The following is a 19,486-nucleotide window of genomic DNA, read 5'->3' as shown; positions in this document are numbered from 1 at the left end:
TTCAAGTGTGTATCTGTGCAAGGCTCTGCCTAATTGGGCCGAATTGGTCCGTGAAGACTTCGCCACCGCAAAGCGCATGTGTGTGTTCCCTTCTTAAAAACATGCTGTCGTGTGGTTTTGTTTTTGTAAGCTCAGGGTTAATTGCAGCCAGTGCAGTGTGTGTATAAGTATACATGTGTGTTCAAGCGCTCAAGTGTGTATGAGTGTGTGCGGTTCTGCACAAATGATAGGACCACATTTTCACAGGGAGTGTTGAAGGCCTTTCTTTTCTTATGAGTTAACATTAGTAGTGGCCCCTGAATAAAGCAGCCTATTATGATAGGTTAAATAATGTCAAATTAATGGTTGGTATAATTTTCAGTCATCAGGAAGGAAGTGGGCCTGCCGGTGTGTGTGTTTGCATTTCTGTCCTCTATGTACAGCATAGCAGGGGAACTTAATAATAGTATTCCGCTTCTGAGCTGAAACATTATGAATTTTCTGGGTGAAATGCCTGAGGTGAGGTGTCTTTTCACCTCCTCCTTGCCATGATTTTAAAGAAAGAAAGATAATCTTTCTTTGTAACCAGCTCCAGACCTTGACAGATGACAAAGGGTTAAGGTAAACATAAGGTCCGCCTTAATTAAATAGAAAACCTATTTGACGTTCCAGAACTAAAAAGTTCAACACACTAAGTACATAAACAATAAAGTTAGACAATGAAGTTTTATAAGCCCAACCTAAATAACAGTCTTCATGGAAAGGACCATGAAAAGGATCTTTTTCTCTTTTTTTGTGCTTTGAAACAATTTGCCCGTTCTGTGTGTATCGTTTTCTAGCTGAACCTGGCTTCCAGCGGCTCTCTCTTAAAGCGGGATAGCGAGGCCTACCCAGAGGGTCTTCCCCACCCCCCCACCTCGGCTGCCACCCCCATCACCCCACTGCGCCAGGGGCCTTCAGTCATCAGCTCCTCCAGCCTGCACACACACTCCCACTCACACACGCACGCTGTTGGGCCCATACGCAGGCGCAACTCCGACAAGTACTGCACCCCGATCGCCTCAGGTAGACTGAAATATCCATCTTCACCATCGCCTGATGCTCACAGTACTTTACTGAGAATACCATTACTTGTTAGTGATGCAACATAGTCTTTCTGGAGTCCAGAAAGACCTGAGGTGTTGACTGCTGCTTTACATTTATATATTTTTGCATTTTATTTTGCCAAAGCCAAAAAAGAGGGCATTTCCTCGCATCTCAGTGATTTCATGTACCTGAAAAATATTATAGTGTTAGTTTTATTAGTTCAGAAACTCTGCATAAGCTCACATGAGCTCATTTGAAATGTCTTCTGTCTTTCAGAGCTCGCCCAGAACTGTGAGTTCTACAAGAATGCTGATGTCAGGCCTCCCTTTACCTACGCCTCTCTTATACGTCATGTGAGTCTCTCTAATGATTCTTATCAGCATCTCTCCGTCTGTGTCCTCCTCTAACCTTTTTGTTCCATTTCTCCTTTCTTTTAGGCCATTTTGGAGTCCCCAGACAGACAGTTGACTCTCAACGAGATTTACAATTGGTTTACACGGAAGTTTGCCTATTTCAGGAGAAACACAGCCACGTGGAAGGTAAAGGCACACCGCATGCGCCTTTGCACTTTCCCATTTGTATGGCTTTTGAATCCCCTCCGTTTTGCAGTTATACTAATCTCTGGTTTTGGTACAACACGGTATTCAGTGAATCTAAAATAAACGAGAGCAGAAGTAAAACGAGCCAATTAACAAACTAGCTGTTTAGATGATAGAGCAAAACAAGCTGGGCCATATCTAGTAAATGAAAGTCTGGAATTCAGCATAATATTTTGGCTAAAACAACAACTGGGCTGGGTTTAAAGCTGATTATTGCACATGTAAATTTCGTCTGTGCTCTCTGCTGAAGCCCCTAACCCAAGAAGATGCAAACTTATTAGATGTATTTGAAACACTGAAAAAATGACTGTACTTTGCAGTCAACTGTGTCAGTTTAAAGGCCTAACCTGAACACTTACGTAGTGATACGAGTACAATAACAGTCACGGTCTGAACACCCCTGCATACGCAGATTCTTAGGCTGACTTTGCTCAGCACCCACCAATATGACTGATTTGACAGTTATTGGCTGTTTCTGTCCTTTATGAGACAGTTTTCCTCTGCTCTCTTTCTTTCACGCTTTCCATTCCTCTTTCTTTATCGCTCCCTCTCTCTCCTTCTTAGGACTAAACAATTTTCTCACCTGCAACGCGGCACATGGATTGTCGACCCCACTTAGTCAAGCAAAGACACTTCTAGCTGTTATGCAGCCTCATTACAGAGAAACACATACAGAGCTAACACACACTGCTCATGATCGCACACTATATTGCCCATTTCTCCCTCTTCATCCTTCTCTCTAATACACACACACAGACACACACCTGGCCTGATCTCACCATTGTAGGTGACCCATTTTTACTGAAACCTCACACTAATTTGGGTGTCAGAAAGAGGGAATGTGAGGAAAGGAGCGAAGGAGTGAGAAGGGGACGACCACGGGCTTCTTCTAATAGCCCAAACCAAGGAGGGAAGAATGAGATGAAGACAGAGGGAGAGTTGTGCAAATGGTTAACACAGGCTAGCCAGGAATATCTTTACCTCCTCATCTGACTTTTATGAATTTTAACTATTAATGTCTGGCGTCTGCTTCCTGTGCCGCTGGCCTAGAAGACCTTTAAATATAGCTCTGCATGGCCTTATGTATTTATATAGCAGCCCAGTGAGTCAAATGGGGCCGTAGAGATATATGTCCTTTAATAAGCCGTTATATTTCATGAGCAGAGCAGCGGTGTCAGGGAGTGGAAGTCATTGATCAGAGAAAGAGAGGGGCAGAAAATGAAGAAGAGATGGGAGAGAGAAAGAAAAAGATGATTGAGAGAAGAGAGGAAATGAGTGCTAAGTGTTTTTTCAAGGTGCTGCACGATGGGCTGGGGTCTGTTATTTTTTAATGTAGATTCTCATAGTAATAATCTTTTTTTTTGTAGGTGTTTTTCTTTTATTATTAAATTTAAAAAATGAAATTTATGTTGAAGAAATGCAATCAGGGCCAAATTAGAGGCTGTACTGGCACTTGCTTGTTTGTTCACTACATCTACTTTATGTAGCATCACATGCAGGTAGCCTGGCCCTGAATGCATCAAGTCAGAAACATCAACGTGTTCAAATATTAGCAATATAATAGCAATAGGACTCGGATTAACATCTGTGAACCTTCAATGCTTATTTTCTCTCATTTGTGAGGTACACAATTGGATCTTTCTTCCAAAATTTCACACACACACACACACACACACACGCACACACTTCTCCCAGCCGAAGGGAGTGGAGATGAGTGGCACATGTGCTGTGACCCACTGTAAATGACTGCTAATGTTTTAACTGGGAGAATTAGGCTTTCATCACGGAGACGAATGCAAATCGCACTGCAATAGCACTGGCGTCTGGAGTGTGTCTGTGTGCTTGTGTGTGTGTTTGCGCTGTCAGGGTGGCGGGCAGAGATTGGGGTCAGACTCATTTACAAAACTTAGCATCACGGCTCGGGGGTTGAGGGGATGCGGGGGAGAGAAAGGGTTCCTCCACTGATTATGGCTTGTGTAATTACGTGTCTGTGTGTTTGTATGTGTGTGAGTGTGCGCGCGCATGTGTGTATCTGCGTGTGTAATTACGGCAAGGAGTGATGCATGCCTGGCCTGTCCCTCCCTCTCGGCTTAGAACAGCGTGTCAGAGAGAATATGCAGGATTTAATTATAGACGAATTAAAATTGGTAATGAAATTGGGCATGAACAAACTACAAATAGCAGATGAAAAGGGAGGCCTGTCCCTGGGGGGTTGAGACGAAGATAGCGGTGTGCCCGCCTGCTTGGCTGTCTGAGAGCTTGTGGATGTGTGTGTTTCTGTGAGAGTGTGTGTGCTGATGATGACTGATTAGAAGCATTCTGTGATAAAATAACAGTACTAGAGAACCGCTGCCTTGTGTTAGCGCTGCACAGGGAGCTACATTGTCTCTGTAAAGCACTTTGAATCACCTTGTTGTTGAATTGTGCTATACAAATAAACTTGCCTTGCCTTGCCTTGCCTTGCCTTGCCTTGCCTTGCCTTGCCTTACATTGAGGTGCAAAGCGATGGCTGAAGAAGTTGCGGCTCCTATCCTTAAAGTCGCATTACTTATTAACTTTTGATGGAAAGCTCGTATTCTTGCCTCCAACTGGGTGACAGACTTAGTGCAAGGGTAGAAAAGTGTGGTTACGCTTTTCACTTCCTGTTACAACTTTTGCATTACACTTTAGGTAAAACCGAAGACCACGGATGAAATCTTATGAAATTAACAGCAGTCATCAGGAAACATTAGTACTACTAAACCAGTAGTAGTACTTATTAAATTCATCACTTTGCGGGATAAGTTGAGAAAGTGTTTTACAGTTATTTCAATAAGCCTGTGCATTAATGCAAAATGAGGTTCTTCATCCCTTTTGGAACATTTATGAGGCAAGAAAGGAGGCCGACTAATTTTAATGCTAAATTTTAAAAAAAATGAATAATCGTTTCTGCAAAGAGAGTCCAAGGAAAGTTAAAGCAAAATAAAACCTGAAATCTCAGCGTCAAGTTAAATATTAAACAATGAAAATGCAATAGTAGCTGATTGATCCTCGGTGACTCTTTTTGCCTCTTTTCACTCTTCGTCTCCTCAGAATGCCGTGCGCCACAACCTGAGTCTGCACAAGTGTTTTGTTCGTGTTGAGAATGTGAAGGGGGCCGTGTGGACTGTGGATGAAGTTGAATACCAAAAGAGGAGACCACCAAAGATGACCGGGTAAGCACCACACACATACACAGAGTCAAGTGAACACGCTGTCACATGCGCACGCACGTTTGCTTTCTTGATGCACGGTTGAGGCTGATGTGAGTGTGAGCTTATCGGTGCTGGCACTATGATTGCTTAAATGGACCCACTATTATTACCGAGAGGCCAACTCGGGAATCAAGTAAAAACAAAGTAGGGGCTGCTGGCCATTAATGTACATACTGTGTGTGTGTGTGCGTTTTTCCCTGTTTGTCGACTCCATTAGTAAGCAGCTGTGTGAGATGCAAGACAGGAAAAAACCTTGTTAGCGCGTGTAAACAGATGTTCTTTCCAACCACCAGAGAATCCAGGGATAATTATGCACACACACCTGCACACCAGATATCAGAGACTTTCATGTGCATGCTTTTAGCGTCTGTTTACAGTCTGTGGATATTTCAGTAACAAACATATTTGTGGAATTTGTTGCAACGCTTTTGGTGATGTGACATCTTTCTCACATGTGTATGCAATCTGTGATCCTCAACCTCCTTTTTCTCCTTGTTTGTGCTTGTGTGTGTGTGTGTGTGTGTGTGTGTGTGTGTGTGTGTGCGTGTGTGTGTGTGTGTGCGTGCGCGCGCTTTATTTGTAGAAGTCCCACTCTGGTGAAAAACATGATTTCAGGACTCGGCTTTGGATCCCTAAATGCCAGCTACCAGGTAAGGCTCCTTCCCCCTACCACCCCACTTCTCTCAATCTCTTTTTCTGTCTCCACCTTTCACTCTCTCTTTCACACACACTCACACACACACACACACACACCTAGTAGCCAGTCATAATCAAGGACACTAATATCAATTCCCTCTTATAATTAGCCAATTCCCTAACGACGTTCACACCACCTCCCCTCTTCTTCCTCCCACATTAACACACAGTCTCACCTCCCACCTCGCTTTTTCACACACGCGCCACCTTCATCACCGCGTGCGCGCCACAAGTATGCAAACACACACCGGACCCACCTCTTCTCCTTGTTTTAGTGCAGATGTACAAATCAAAAATGCACACACACACAGACACACACACATATGCGCATGTGCAGTTTTGGAGACCGAGATGATTTATAGCAGCAAGTAGTTGTCAATTAAGGTTACTGCATAAAATTATCGCCTGCCCTAGAAAACTCACCTCTGAGCCACTGAGAATTCCTTTTGTCTTTTTTCCCCCCTTCTTCTGGTGAGAGGGGAAGGTGGGGTAAGTATACCAAGCAGGGCCCCAACCTGTGTCTTCAAACATCTGGATTTAGAATAGCGGCCGAGGCAGCTCTCTTTAGTTCTATTCTCTCTCCTGCAGATGCGGAAGCTGCGCGGTGTGTGTTTAGATTGAGGTTGTAGCTCAGTCTCTCTTAACAACACTGCTGAGACTTTTGTGTCAACACACACACGCACTTATGACAGGGACTTAAATGTAAAAGCACAGACCTTGATATGGAAAGCACTGTATGTAAGTGCCCCCTAGTGGTTTGTCGTGCTCACTGGCACTCTGTATAGAAGAGCTTTAAGAGGTACAGAAAGGAAAATCTTCCTTATCATCCAATTACATATTTTAGGCAGACCTCCATGTCAGCTCGGTTTATAAAAACACTCTAATATCATTAAAGATTAAATATATCAGTAGAGATGTTTCTATTTGTCACATTTCTTTTATAACTCCACATATTTTTTCTCCAAACATGATAACTTGTATATTTAAAGTGACCACACGGCTCGCTTGTTTCCAGGCGGCTCTGGCAGAAAGCAGTCTGTCCCTGCTGAACAGCCCACCCCTGGTGACCCCTCAGTCTGCGCACAGCCTCAACATGCTGCATGTGGGCCACGATGATGTCAGCTCCACTGTGGAGCAGGTCAACAGCAATGGCAGTTGCAGCCCCACGCTCAGCCCTCAACAGTACAGGTATGTGGTACATAAAGGCGCACGTGTAAACTCCCACATGCAGAACATACAGGTGCTGCCAGGAAAAACAGGATGCCCATAATATTATGTCCATATGCTAAGCGTATCGACACAGATATATTTTTGGTTTAGTGTGGGAGAGCTTTATGTAGATGCCTAAATTTTAAAATTATAAAAAAAAATTTTTTTAAAGTGGCAATATTAAAGAGAACCTTGTCCCCTGGGTTTAAGTAAAAAGTAGACTTTAAGTAAATGAACAGGTGTCACTGAAGAGTTTAAGTTCTATTATAACCTAAGCAAATTTCCCGAGACCTCAATCACAGAAGTAACTAATCTACTGGTTACATTTTACAGGATACATCAGCCAGCAGCAACAAAATATCCCATTTCCCAGTGCTAATGTGTGCAAGTTGTTGTATCAGGAATATTGCAGCTCATTAAATAAAATTGTATAAATGCAACCAGAAGCTATCGTAAACCATGGCAAGACTTCTGGAAACAGGAAATCCTTGTGGCATATTTAAAGATTATTTTTTCTTCTTTTCAGCATTTCAAAAACTTAAAAAGTCTGAAAGACAGCATCTGATGATTTGTTCTTCCGCTCTCTCTTCCAGCCACCCAGTGCATGTGAAGGAAGAGCCCACTGAAGTGGTGGAGGAGGACAGCCGGTCAGTATCGCTCCTGGCTGGTGTCACACACAGCCTGCCATTGCCAAGCGATGAGCGTGACCTGGAGGAGGATCTTCCCACAGAGGAGCTGGAGTAGGACAGATCTCAGACAAGCCGGAGGGACGGGACTTTTTGAGACCAATCCCCGAGCCCTTCTCGCCCGTGTGAAGAGGAAAAAAATTACCAACAGTACACTTATGAGAAAACAGATAAGAGAGAAAAATAAGAGAATGTTCTTTTGTTTTTAAGAAAATTCAAGCAACTAAGGATGACATTGAGTAACTTCAAAAAAACAACAAAAAAAAACAACAGGGTTAGATGACCTTCGTTACTTTCAGACACAAAAATAAGACTGTGGAGCACTGCTTTACCTCCATGTGTTGCTTTCTCAACACTTGGCTCAAAGGTATGACACCACTTAATGCATACACACTCACACAAACACGCACACACACTCATTCACTTGTCACACCATGTCTTGTCATTCTCCCTGGAAAAATTGCCCTCTATGTAGAGAACCTCTAGAGGAGTGGACATAGACACAAACACGCGCGCGCACACACACTCTCTCCTCCTCGGCCTACCACCCTGCATACACACTCCTCTCTGTTGTCTCGGGCTGCCTGGCTAGCCATTTTATCTCTACGTCAGTTGAGAGGACACCTAGATGTGTGTGTTAGAAAGAACACACACGTACACACACACACACACGCAGAGGATCATGTGTATATAGATGGGAGCGGTCATCAGGGGCTGTGCAGTATACCTCTCCTTCTTCGCCCTAGTCCAGTCACTTGCTTTTTCCATTTCCTTTGATCCGATTAGACTAAAACTGTTGGGCTTCTCGATGAGGAGGAAGGAAGAATACTTACAAAGATTACCTCCAACAGTACTTTAACACTTCTGCAGAGCAGGCACCCGCATCCACATCTGCGTGTGACCGGCCCTGGTCCCTGCCCAAACTTCTGCCAGCAGCAAGACACTTAGTGAGGGACTTCTTTAAAACTCTTTGATTCTATGTGGGGAAAAAAAGAACACACATCCCTGCCCCTCCTGCATCCTCTCCCATTCCACATCCCCACCCCCAGAAGACTGCAGGAATAGGACCGTTTGGTGCTGTTCTTCTTCTCTCGTCCATCTGCAGATGGAGTGATGAGCACGGAACACGTTTGAGAAAGAGAAGAAAAAAGAGGGGAATCTGTAAGAAACGATGGAGAAAGTGTCTACCAGAATATTGTGACTAAAAAAAAAATGAAACTGTTCATGATTATGGAATATAACAAGAAAAAAAAATGTGTGGTAGCTTTTTGTCATTTCCTTTTTTTTAAATTTGTTGTTGTTATCATTGTTTATTTTTGAGGATCAATATTTCCAAGGTGGCGTTTTGACGTACCTTTTCTATGGATGCTGTTTATGTTTTTTGTATTGTAAGTTGTTTAGTTTACTCTGGTTGTTCACACCATTCCAAATGAGTATTGGCAAAAAACAAAAAACACAAAAAAAAGCTCAGTATTGTCCCAATTTACCTGATCCTTTAATCCCGCCCCTTTCCCTTTCTGTCCCCAGCGTAGCAGGCAAGAAATTGGGAGATAGCACTTAAAGTTGCCGTTGTCCAGACAGATTATTTAACAGCTGAATCTTTTTTTTTCTTCTTCTAATTATCTCTCACTCACTTGTTTTTGGTTGTGTATTTAGTTGGGAAATATCCATGATGCTTTAAAACTATATATAGATATATTATTATTGCAGTCAGAGAATACCTCATCCCACAGAGGTTCTGCCTGGAACTGTGTCCAAATCGTTAAAGAAATAAGGGGGGATTCTTTCTGGGGGACACCAAATGTGGCAACTCTGCTCAGCTTCGATTCAAAGCTCTGTGGTTGTAATAGTTACTGTGTAGAAGCTAGCTGCAATTCACTGTGTGAGTTTATGTTAAAGGAATAGCACGTGAGATTTCTTTGTTTCCATTAGCAGAAAAGCATTACTGTTCTCTACAGTGCCATACCAAATTTAACATTTATTTTGAATCTATTATCTGCCTATTCCCGTTTTTATTTTTGTTACAGGTAACCAAAGAAATATGTAGAAAACCAAAAACCCTGTAGTTCATTTTTCCCTTTGGTTTTTTTTTTAATTCTTTTATTTAATTTTTTTAAGAACTGTCCAAAAGTCAACAAACCAGGAGTTTGAATTCTTATTGTTGTATTCATATAACTATTGTGTTGAAAAATTATACCTGACTTACAGTGCTGACCATTCCAAAAACCAAAGTGTGTAAAGCAAACTACAATTTGGAGACAGTTAGGAATGACCCACATTACTTATGAGGCCAAAAACTAGTATTAACAAACCTCGCACAGTTCCTCAGAAACACAGAAGAAAGAGAAAAGCACTTAGAGATGAAGCCCCGTCTCTCTCTCTCTCTCTCATACTCAGGCTCAGCTGTGTTCCAAACACAATCCTGGGAGTGGCCCGACTACAGTGTGAGCAGGCCTAAAAATAAAAAATAATATAAACACTCACAAGGCATTTGAACACAACAATTACCTTTCTGTCTGAGATTTAAAACAAAAGGTGAAATGGAAAAAAAATCTTTGAAACAGCTGCTGTTATATAGGTACTTTATATTGATACTGTTGAAGTTTTAAATCCATAAGAGAAAGCTCTTTACACATAAATGTTCAGCATTCACAGGAAGAAGTTGTGTACTGTAATCTGCTTTAAAAAAAAAGTGATATCTTTGGGCAGGGAGGAGTTATTCCAAATATCTATTGATTATACAATAAAGAGGGAACAATGGAAAACAGCAAAAATATACCAATGTAAGAGGAAAACAACCAAGGGACGTTAAGTAATTTTAAAGATTGGTTCCTATTTTAATGTTTTGTTTTTATTATTATTATTATTATGTCAAACTATCTCTTGCACTTCAGATGGGTTTTGTTATTTAACGAAAAAAAAAATCACATTTCCGACGAGTTTGTGTTCACACAGGACTGTTTCCTGTCACATTAGAGACTGATTTATTACAAAGTACAAAGTGGCAGACAGAAATCTTGAAGTGAGATTAAAAACCAAAAATAACACTACCTCCTTTTCAAAACAGTTCAACACATAGCCAACGGGAGACTAAAATCTCTTAAATATTGTTTTCTCCATTCATCCTCAATGATGATTTTAAAAAAAAGCCAAAATTGTTTTAACGCTTACTTTAAAAGTGGCAACAAAAAAAGTATTTGGTGATCTGGACTCCCTAATACATCTGCTTGAGCCCAAAAAAACAAAATAAAACATAGAGGCGTTTCACTTTCCATAGATTTAAAAATGACTACCTCTCCTTAAACCACATCTGAAGCACTCTCTACGTCTCCAAATGTGCTGTAAAGTGCTCATTATCTATGAACAGTTTTCTATCAGCTGTTTCAAACTGACCATACTCCTGTACCCGATTAGCATCGAGCTATGTGAACAGCCTCTCAACTGTGTGCTTTGACTGTACGTGTGCATATTCATCATCAGGCGCAGCTCTCGGCCAATGAGAAGCTGGTCATTAATGGCTGCGTGTTGTTGCAGGGAGCTGGCTGTCAGATGTAGTGATGGGCTGAATATATTAGTGCCACACACACAAATAGACACACACATGCACACACAGAGGGGTATAATAGAAGTGTAGAAACAGGGCTAGGGGTTAGTGCAAACGGAGGCTCTGACCATCCAGATATCCAAAGACCCACAACACTGCAGCACCCCCTTTCACCAAAACACTCACAGAGACACTGAGAGGACTAACACATCACTACTAGTAATATCCAAACTAAGAGGAACTGCTGCATACAGTACATAGATGATCTCTGACTTGTGCTTTAAGGTACACCTGTAAACAAAGCTGTTTTATAAAGATGTAGATTGTTCACAGGTCACCATGTAACACTTCTGTTCTTTCTCCACCTTGGCATAACATGATGTATTCTTGTATATTGATGCTTGGCTTATCTCTCCAGGGCATTCTTTCCCATTTTGTCCTTTGATTTTTCTCTGTTGGGATTTCTTTCTCTTTTCTTTTTCTTTTCCTGAACCTGTTTAGCTATTGTAAAGCTTTCAGCTCTGATTCCTATACTGTACTGCTAATGCAGAAGTATATGTATTTATCATATTAAGTGCTGCAGGTATCTTGGTTTAATAGTTTGGGGTTTTTTCCAATGTTTTTTAGGTTTGTTTGTTTTCGGTTCTTCATAAAACGTCTGGGACGCTGATTTTTTTTTAAAAATGTATTATCTCTTTAAAAAAAAGAAAAAAATGAAAAGAACTAAAGTTAGATCAGTGGTTTAGGTAACACCTGTTTGTATATTTATCTTAGCTAGGTCTATTTTGATACTTTTTTGTCTCTGTACTGCATTTATGCATTTTTAAGGAAAGAAAAAAAAAACAACATATGGAAAACAAACTAAAAAGTTTCTTCATTATGTATTGATACCTCAGAAGGACTTTTTTTCCGCAAAGACAGGACCAAAACCTCTGAAAAGAAAAAGAGAAAGAGGAAAAAAAATTTACGAATATGTAGCCCCTCTCTTGCTTTAAAAACTGCGGAGCTCTAGAAAGGTATTGCTGTTGGTCCTTTCAGGTGCCAATATGTGTCCCTACTCCCCTTGACCCCCTCCCTCTGACCCCTGACCCCTGTCATTCCTGTGTTGAACTCCGACCCGCAGAGCTGTCAATCATCTGCAGGTGCCGTGGGGGTGTCACTGAGTCAAACACCTGGCAGGTGGTGACCAGCCAGAAACCTCATCTCCCAGTCCCACAAAGGCAGATCAAAGACTGACACTGTTGCATTTTTGATACTCGTCCTCTTGCGCAGTCTCAATACCAAAATGTGGAATGACTCTCAGAGATGCAGCTCATCCTCTGACTACCAAAGGCATTGCAAGCAAAACATTGCTTAGTCCAAACTCTTGAACTCTAACCAAACTGTAACCAAACCAATGCCACAACTTTAACCAAACAAAGACCAAGCTACTTCCAAAACTCTCCATCGACTTCACTGATCACCTTTACTGATAGCTGTTATCTCGCATACATCCACGTAATGGTGTTGTAGGAGCAGCCCACATCCGGTTGACTGGTGACTAGCTCAAAGGACATGGGGAGATCAAATCGTAATGTGTGATTGGACAGTTCTGAGGTGTCATACGAAGGGGAAGGGACTTTCAAAGTGGAGCATTTGCCTGACGGTATTATCAAGTAGACAGCCAGAATCTGATGGAACTACCACTTCAGCTCTCCTCTGGTTAAACCTTAGGAATGTGTGTACATTTTCAGCAGTGACTCTTTGTATTGTTTCTTAGTTCAGTTTACCTGTTTACCTCTCTTTATCCTTTGTTTTTGTTTTATTTGTTTTATTTGTTTTAATGTTTCTTGTTATTTGAAAGTGTGACCCGAGGAAGAGGTGGGAACAGGGACTGGATGGTGGCTTTAGACAGACAGTGGAGCCCAGACCTCTGACCCTCCACCCCGGGTAGCCATGTAATGCCAGTCACTGCCCTTTCCTTCATGCTGTATAAAACACACACATATATCTGTGTATTTGTAACCTGAATCTTCTTGTGTCTGTCCATGCAGACAATAAAAAACTGTACAGTAGGTCTAGTTGCATGTAATCTGTACTAATTATTGACAATGGCATTATAAAATGCAATAAAATACTTATTACAATGTCCTATTCTGCATCCTTGTTTCTTCTCTAGTGCTGTTGAGTTATCTTAAAATATCGATGGGCTGGACAGTATGGATGATGCATAAGAGTTAGATCGGAAATGTTATGGGTTAGTTGGGCACCTCTTCGGTCTCTCAGGGTTTAACTGAACCAAATCATCACTGCTGAAAGGCTGATAACAGATGTTTTATTTAAAAAAAACATCCAACTATTTAAACAAGCTAAATCTAACTGATAGATTTATACATAAAAAGATAAGTCTACAGATTTGATCAGAAACTGGCCAAACTTTTTTACTAATATTGAACTATGTAATGGAGTTTCTTCTACTGTTTACCCTGCACACGCAAACACACACATGAAAGCTCTTATACTGTATATTTGCATGAAAACATTTTTTCAAAACTGATCTTATCCGTCTGAAATACAATCAAGATCCTCTCAATTGAAATGAGCGCCGTGTTGCCACTTCCATATTAATCCTTTGCGATTGGCAGGTTTTATTTTAGTGTCTTTATGAAGAAAATTAATGTCTTTGTGTAGCAAAAATGCAACCCTAGACTAATGTCACATAATCGTTAAACAATCTTAATCCTGTCCCGAGTTGGAAGCTGAACCATATGGAAGGCCTTTAGACAGTTCAAAATGTGATACAGAGAGTGGCCACCAGGAGGAGTAAACAAACCAGACAACACAAGCTGCAACTCATAAACACAAACCCAGCAACAAACATTACTGGGGTCCATTAACACGTTCTGACCAACAGAGTGGGCCAGAGAGTGTGGAACAAACACTGAGTGAACGATCTGCACTGTGTGTGGCAGTGGGAACGTCATGAATACAGGTGACTGAAGTCTCATTAGGGTTTATAGCATTGATGATGTATAAAAAATGCTTCTTCTTTTTTTAACCTTTCTGTACTTTTAGCTTGCCCACCTTCTCAGTTTTTACTTCCCGCTCTTTACCCGTGTCTGTCTCCCTCACAGGTTTGCAGCATGCCCTACAGCTTCTCTTTAAACCTCAGCTCTGCATCATGGATATGTTGCCACAGGGAGAAAAAATGGAAACTGGATGGATGTTTTTTTGGAAAGTTGAAACTTTGTTTAATCTTGTGCTTTTATTGAACTTCTGTGTTAGTCAGCTGGGAGAAAACTCACTCTTGACGCTTAAATCCCTGTGACATTTGGTTTTGGTAGAGACCCTATTCTAAGCCTATTATAGGCTGAAGGCACACATGCACAGGCATAAAAACACACTCACTGGCATGCACACATTATGAATACTAAACAGAAACTTAGTACCATATACTTGTACAAGGTGAGCCAGGGTGCAGAGCAACACAAAGGGGTTATTCTTGGCGTGGGATGGTAGTATTTGGCACACACCTGAATCTGAACCTTGGCACATGTTTCTTAATGCTCATCTGGACAGAGTAAGCATTAGGAGGCCTGAATGTGAGCGTGCTTCATACATTTGTTCGACAGTCCGGAGGTGGATTGTACTCTCATGCATCTGCCTATCTGTCCATGTGCATGAGCTTGCGATGCTAAATCAATATGCATGTTTGTGTGACTGGGTGCACGGGTGGGTGTGAAAGGACATTAGTCCCAACAGCATGGAGAGCACTGAGGTCCAGGCAGACCCTGTGAGTCACAAAATACATTTACCCAGAGCAATGCTGACATCTCTGTCTCTCCCCTGTTCACTCACTCTGTCTGTCCCTCTCCCTTCTTCCCCTCAATGTCTGTGGCTGAAGCTGTGGGCTAGGCTCCAAACAGTGCACTGACTCACTGCAAACAACACATCAGTGTATATCTGCTGCTGCATGCATCCACATGGATCTGTTTATTCAAGGCTAATGAGCTTAGACTCTTTCTCCTCTCTGTGTCTACCATAAAAGACAACCCAAGAGGTTTTTTTCTTCGCTAAAGCCAAAAGAAAAAAGCACTGTAATATACTTTTCCTTACTGGTGGGCCACTGTGCATTTGCCCCTATTATATTTAAAACAATGTAACAAAGAAAAGCATAGAATTAGCACCTATTATTGCATGCAGTGTGACTCAGTTAATTAATCAAAATTTGTTTTGTCGGATTTTGCTTGTAATTCCACTTCAGCCGACCCTGCAGCAGCACGTTTAAGTGAATATGACATTTTTAAAAACTGGTTTGGCTTTTTGTATGATCCTGTTAATAATAAACATGTGGAAATACACTGAAATAGCGTTGCTTCTCTTTGTGAAAGCCTGTTGACCCAGAGGCATGAGCTCTGGTTTACGTGTGGATTGTGCAAGTTCTCCATATGCCTGAGCTGTTGCTGTTTGCTCCCATGGTCCAGCCAAATAGATGTTAGGTTAATAAGCTATTCTAAATTGGTTGTAGGTGTGGATGTTGGAGTGAATGGTAGTCTGTCTTGCTGTGTTTTCCTTGTGTATGACAGGCAATCTGCATGATGTCAGCAGGGATAGGTGGGATCAGAAATGTTATGGGTCAGTTAGGCACCTCTTCAGGCTCTCACTGATCCAAATGGCATGTTACATGGCAGGAAATGATGGGCGCCGGAAAAATGCAAACAAGATGAGGACATAACGACAGATGTATTTTACAAAACAAGCAATACAGGATAAGAGAGCAAGAAGACTTTGGTATATAATGAATCATTAAGTAAATGGTGCATAGCATATAAATTTAGTATGCAAGCAGCTCAAAATTGCACTCCTAGGACACGCTGGAGTGTTATCCTGCTTTTTAAATAACTATCCTTGAGTTGTTAGTGTCTCGCAAGTTGTTTTTTCTTTAAATCACCACAGGAACCCTCCCCTGAGAACCCATAAGTCAGATGAGAAAATGGATGAAGCTCCATGACTCCATGTGTGGCAGTGTGTGTGTGAGAGAGAGAGAGGGCTCCGGCCACAGAACAAAAGCATCTTTGTGAGTGATTGGAACCACATTTTTCACCCTCCCGTCTCTCTCTCTCTCTCTCTCATATTCACTCTCTCTTCCAGTCACCATATCATTCAGAGACACTGAAACTGTTAAGAAAAATACTCAGATATGGACACTCATACTCCGAGTGTGCCCAGTTCCAGTTTCGCTTCTCTTTGAGCACCCCCTCCGTGTACACACACACACACACACACACCTCACTTTCTATGTCTCCGTCTGGGCTAACTTCCTCTCTCAATCTCGACATTTCCTCCATGTGTCCTCCCACCACATGAGATCATCTAGTACGCTCAGAATCCCTTTGAGAAGTGGAGCAGCTCTCTCACCTTTGTCCCCCACCCTAGGCACTAGTTAGCTAAACACAGCAACCTGTTCTTTCCCTGCTGGTTATCAGAGGACTGTAAAGCCTCTAAAACAGGCGTGGGGAACTCCAGGCCTCAAGGGCCAGTGTCCTGCAGGTTTTAGATGTGTCCTTGATCCAACGCAGCTGATTTAAATGGCTAAATTACCTCCTCAACGTGTCTTGAGGTTCTCCAATGAACTAATCATTTGATTCAGGTGTGTTGGCCCAGGGTGAAATCTAAAACCTGCAGGACACCGGCCCTTGTGTTCCCCACCCCTGCTCTAAAGCATCAGATACCTAACCCAAATGAAGTTCAGGTCAGTGTACTATGAAATCCATTCAGAATAGTTAAGAATGATTTGATTGCCTTTGGACCATTTGCCCGTGGTTGAGTCTGAATTAGAATTTATAGCCTCCCTGTATGCACTGCATATTTAATACCAGCTTTTAACGTATAGTTGTGACTCAGCTGATTTAAGAAAATGAGTACTGTAAGCAGACTTTTTCAGCAGGAGAAGAAACTGAAGAAACATTTCTCCTGCTGAAAACGCTACATCCAACAGATTCAGCTTTTTGGGATCAGTGAAAATGGTGATATTGTTGACTTGTTGGCTACAGTGCAGATCATATACTGTACTGTTGCATATGCTTACAGTGAACGGTAATGGACAAATTATTCCATACTTTTAGACTGTCATTACAAGAAACAGTTACATGCGAGTGTCTCACTCTCATCTCTGTGAATTACTGAGATTCTGCTTGTTGCTTGGTAACTGAAAAATAGTCCAACAAGACCATCTTTAAACCAATAAATATTTCTTTATATTTCTTTTTACAATTCAGTTTTTGACCCGATTAAACAAATGAACAAAAATGTGTTAATAATTATGCTTTAAAAGTTGTTACAAATACAGACTAGTTGTTCCCCTTATTTCTGGTCTATGTATCAAGTGTGTGATTTAAGTCCTGGCGGGACAAAAGACACTAAATTAACTTGAAGTGGTCACAGAGATATAAACAGTGCATCTACCACATGAACTGGTTAATCAGATTTTTTTCAAAACTGCCTAAAAGTTTAATGACTTTGCCCCAAAATACTCCTACCAGCATATGCTATTGCAAAATTCTCACACATTTAAATTTCTACTTAATGCTTTGAGTGCCTTGTCCATTGAATTGGCTTGATTTTCTGTATTTCCCAGAATGTCAAACTATTCATTTGACATAAATTATAAAGCTGTTACCCTTTTGCTATTCCTCTGCACAGAATAAATGGTTTAGGAGAAAGTGTCTGCATGTGCATCAACAAAAAAAACCTCTCTCCCATTATTGTATGCTGACTTGATGGCACTGCTGGAGGTGTGGAATATGGAAGGGCAGTGGGAAATTCATTTGGCTGGTCCATTAGAGCCTGAACAATCCAGTGTACCTGTTCACCTCTACACAATGCTGTCATTAGAACCAGAACAAAAGCAATCAGAAGACTGACAAGGTGTGCGGCGCCTACCACACACTCTGTGACAAATATGTTTAAATAATGAAGAAAAACCTGTTAAATAAGGCTAATTAAATTAACACTCAACACCTGTGAAGCAGCATATAAATAATTGTCTAAATAAAAAAGGAAGCAACGGATATTAAAGCAGTTAGGCTGTACTGTGAATAAAAACAGAAGCAAGATGATTGAGAGAATAACTTCTGTGGCTGATGACAAAAATGTCCCCGGTGCCATTGTTCAGTGCAGGAATTAGAGCAGAAGGGGAAACTGGATCTTTTAAAAACACACAAGACATTAATGGATCCGTGGGCTAATGGCCACCATTCATCCACGCATCCATTTCTTAACTGCTTATCCACTTCAGGGTCACAGGGTGGGCGGGAGCCTAACCCAGGTGTCAACCACTTTCCAGGGTTTTTTTTGTATGTGGTTAATTTATCTGGCACGTGTGTGTGTGTGTGTGTGTGTGTGTGTGTGTGTGTGTGTGTGTGTGTGTGTTTTAACCTAACTCTAATTGTACTGTATGATTTTTAGCTGAAAGTTTGATATCACATAAAAACGCAAGAATCTCCTCATTAGCACATTGTGATGCTGCAAATTACCTAAGATGAACTCTGAATTTTAATATGATAAAATTTGGGAGAGCACTTATCCCACTCTGTTAAAAACTGGCCTGCAGTAGATGACGAAGTTATGCATGTAAAGCTACAGGGAGGGCAACCACTCAAAATGTGTTGATAGGAATTATCTCACAGAGACTTTGAAATGCTGATATCAGTACTTTTTTAAAAGTCATCCATTAGCAACATTTATAAATGAACAGCCTCTCTAATATTTTATTTTTCAATTATGTGTAAAAAGTATTTTGACTATTAGCTGGTCTGAACTTAAATTACAACAGGGGTGGAGGATTTTTGTAGCATAAGGTACAATAAAGGAAAATCAACCTAAGAATAAAAAGCACGTGCAGTCCCACTTACAGAGTGACATCTGGTCATCCTAATGTTAATTCAACAAGACTCGTTTCTTGTTAGAGTATTGTAATTTTTTCCCCCGGTTCTTTTGATGCCAAAACGTACTTAGTAACTGTTTACCAACCTTCATTTCAAAACTGAAAATGGGATTTTTAAAAGCTATCAAACCCAGTCACCACATTGGTTAGTTAGCACTATAAATCTTCATTATCTCTACAAATTAGGCGTCGCTTACACTAAGAACAATAAATATAACAGAGGTATCATACATTTATGGTTTAATCTCAAACTGTTTCAGCATCACCATCACTGAAGTCATCTGAGTGTGTTTATATGACTATGAAGTGTAACATTTTGATATGTTGATTCATGCTGACATGCATTTGTTTCATAAAAAAATGTCTCTCTTATTCATTATTTCTACTTAATACTAATGATGATAAACTACTTTCAAAAGAGCCGGTATTTAGAGCCAGTTTTAATAATGGCACTTGTTATCAGTGTAGCAGATTTGAAAAACAAGTGGCTGATGTCAGTGGTATGTACAGTAAGTACAAGGCAGGAATGT

The 19,486-nt window shown here is 41.1% G+C and overlaps 1 protein-coding gene across 2 annotated transcripts in view; it reads left to right on the top strand.

Annotated features, from left to right (window-relative positions):
* Nucleotides 1–8,683, top strand: part of foxp4 (forkhead box P4) — an 87,383-nt gene extending 78,700 nt beyond the window's left edge. For both annotated transcript variants that reach the window (XM_085353187.1, XM_085353186.1), the window contains 7 exons: nt 819–1,044; nt 1,342–1,418; nt 1,503–1,604; nt 4,737–4,858; nt 5,481–5,547; nt 6,609–6,781; nt 7,396–8,683. In XM_085353187.1, the coding sequence (XP_085209313.1) occupies nt 819–1,044; nt 1,342–1,418; nt 1,503–1,604; nt 4,737–4,858; nt 5,481–5,547; nt 6,609–6,781; nt 7,396–7,546 (918 nt within the window). In that variant the 3' untranslated portion in view covers nt 7,547–8,683. The remainder of the gene's footprint in view (nt 1–818; nt 1,045–1,341; nt 1,419–1,502; nt 1,605–4,736; nt 4,859–5,480; nt 5,548–6,608; nt 6,782–7,395) is intronic.
* Nucleotides 8,684–19,486: the final 10,803 nt, after the last annotated feature.

Source organism: Diplotaxodon limnothrissa, linkage group LG5 (assembly GCF_057381915.1).
Source record: "Diplotaxodon limnothrissa isolate DT_005_m linkage group LG5, D_limnothrissa_male_GT1.1, whole genome shotgun sequence".
NCBI lineage: Eukaryota > Metazoa > Chordata > Actinopteri > Cichliformes > Cichlidae > Diplotaxodon > Diplotaxodon limnothrissa.
This window is presented reverse-complemented; position numbering and strand designations above follow the sequence as displayed.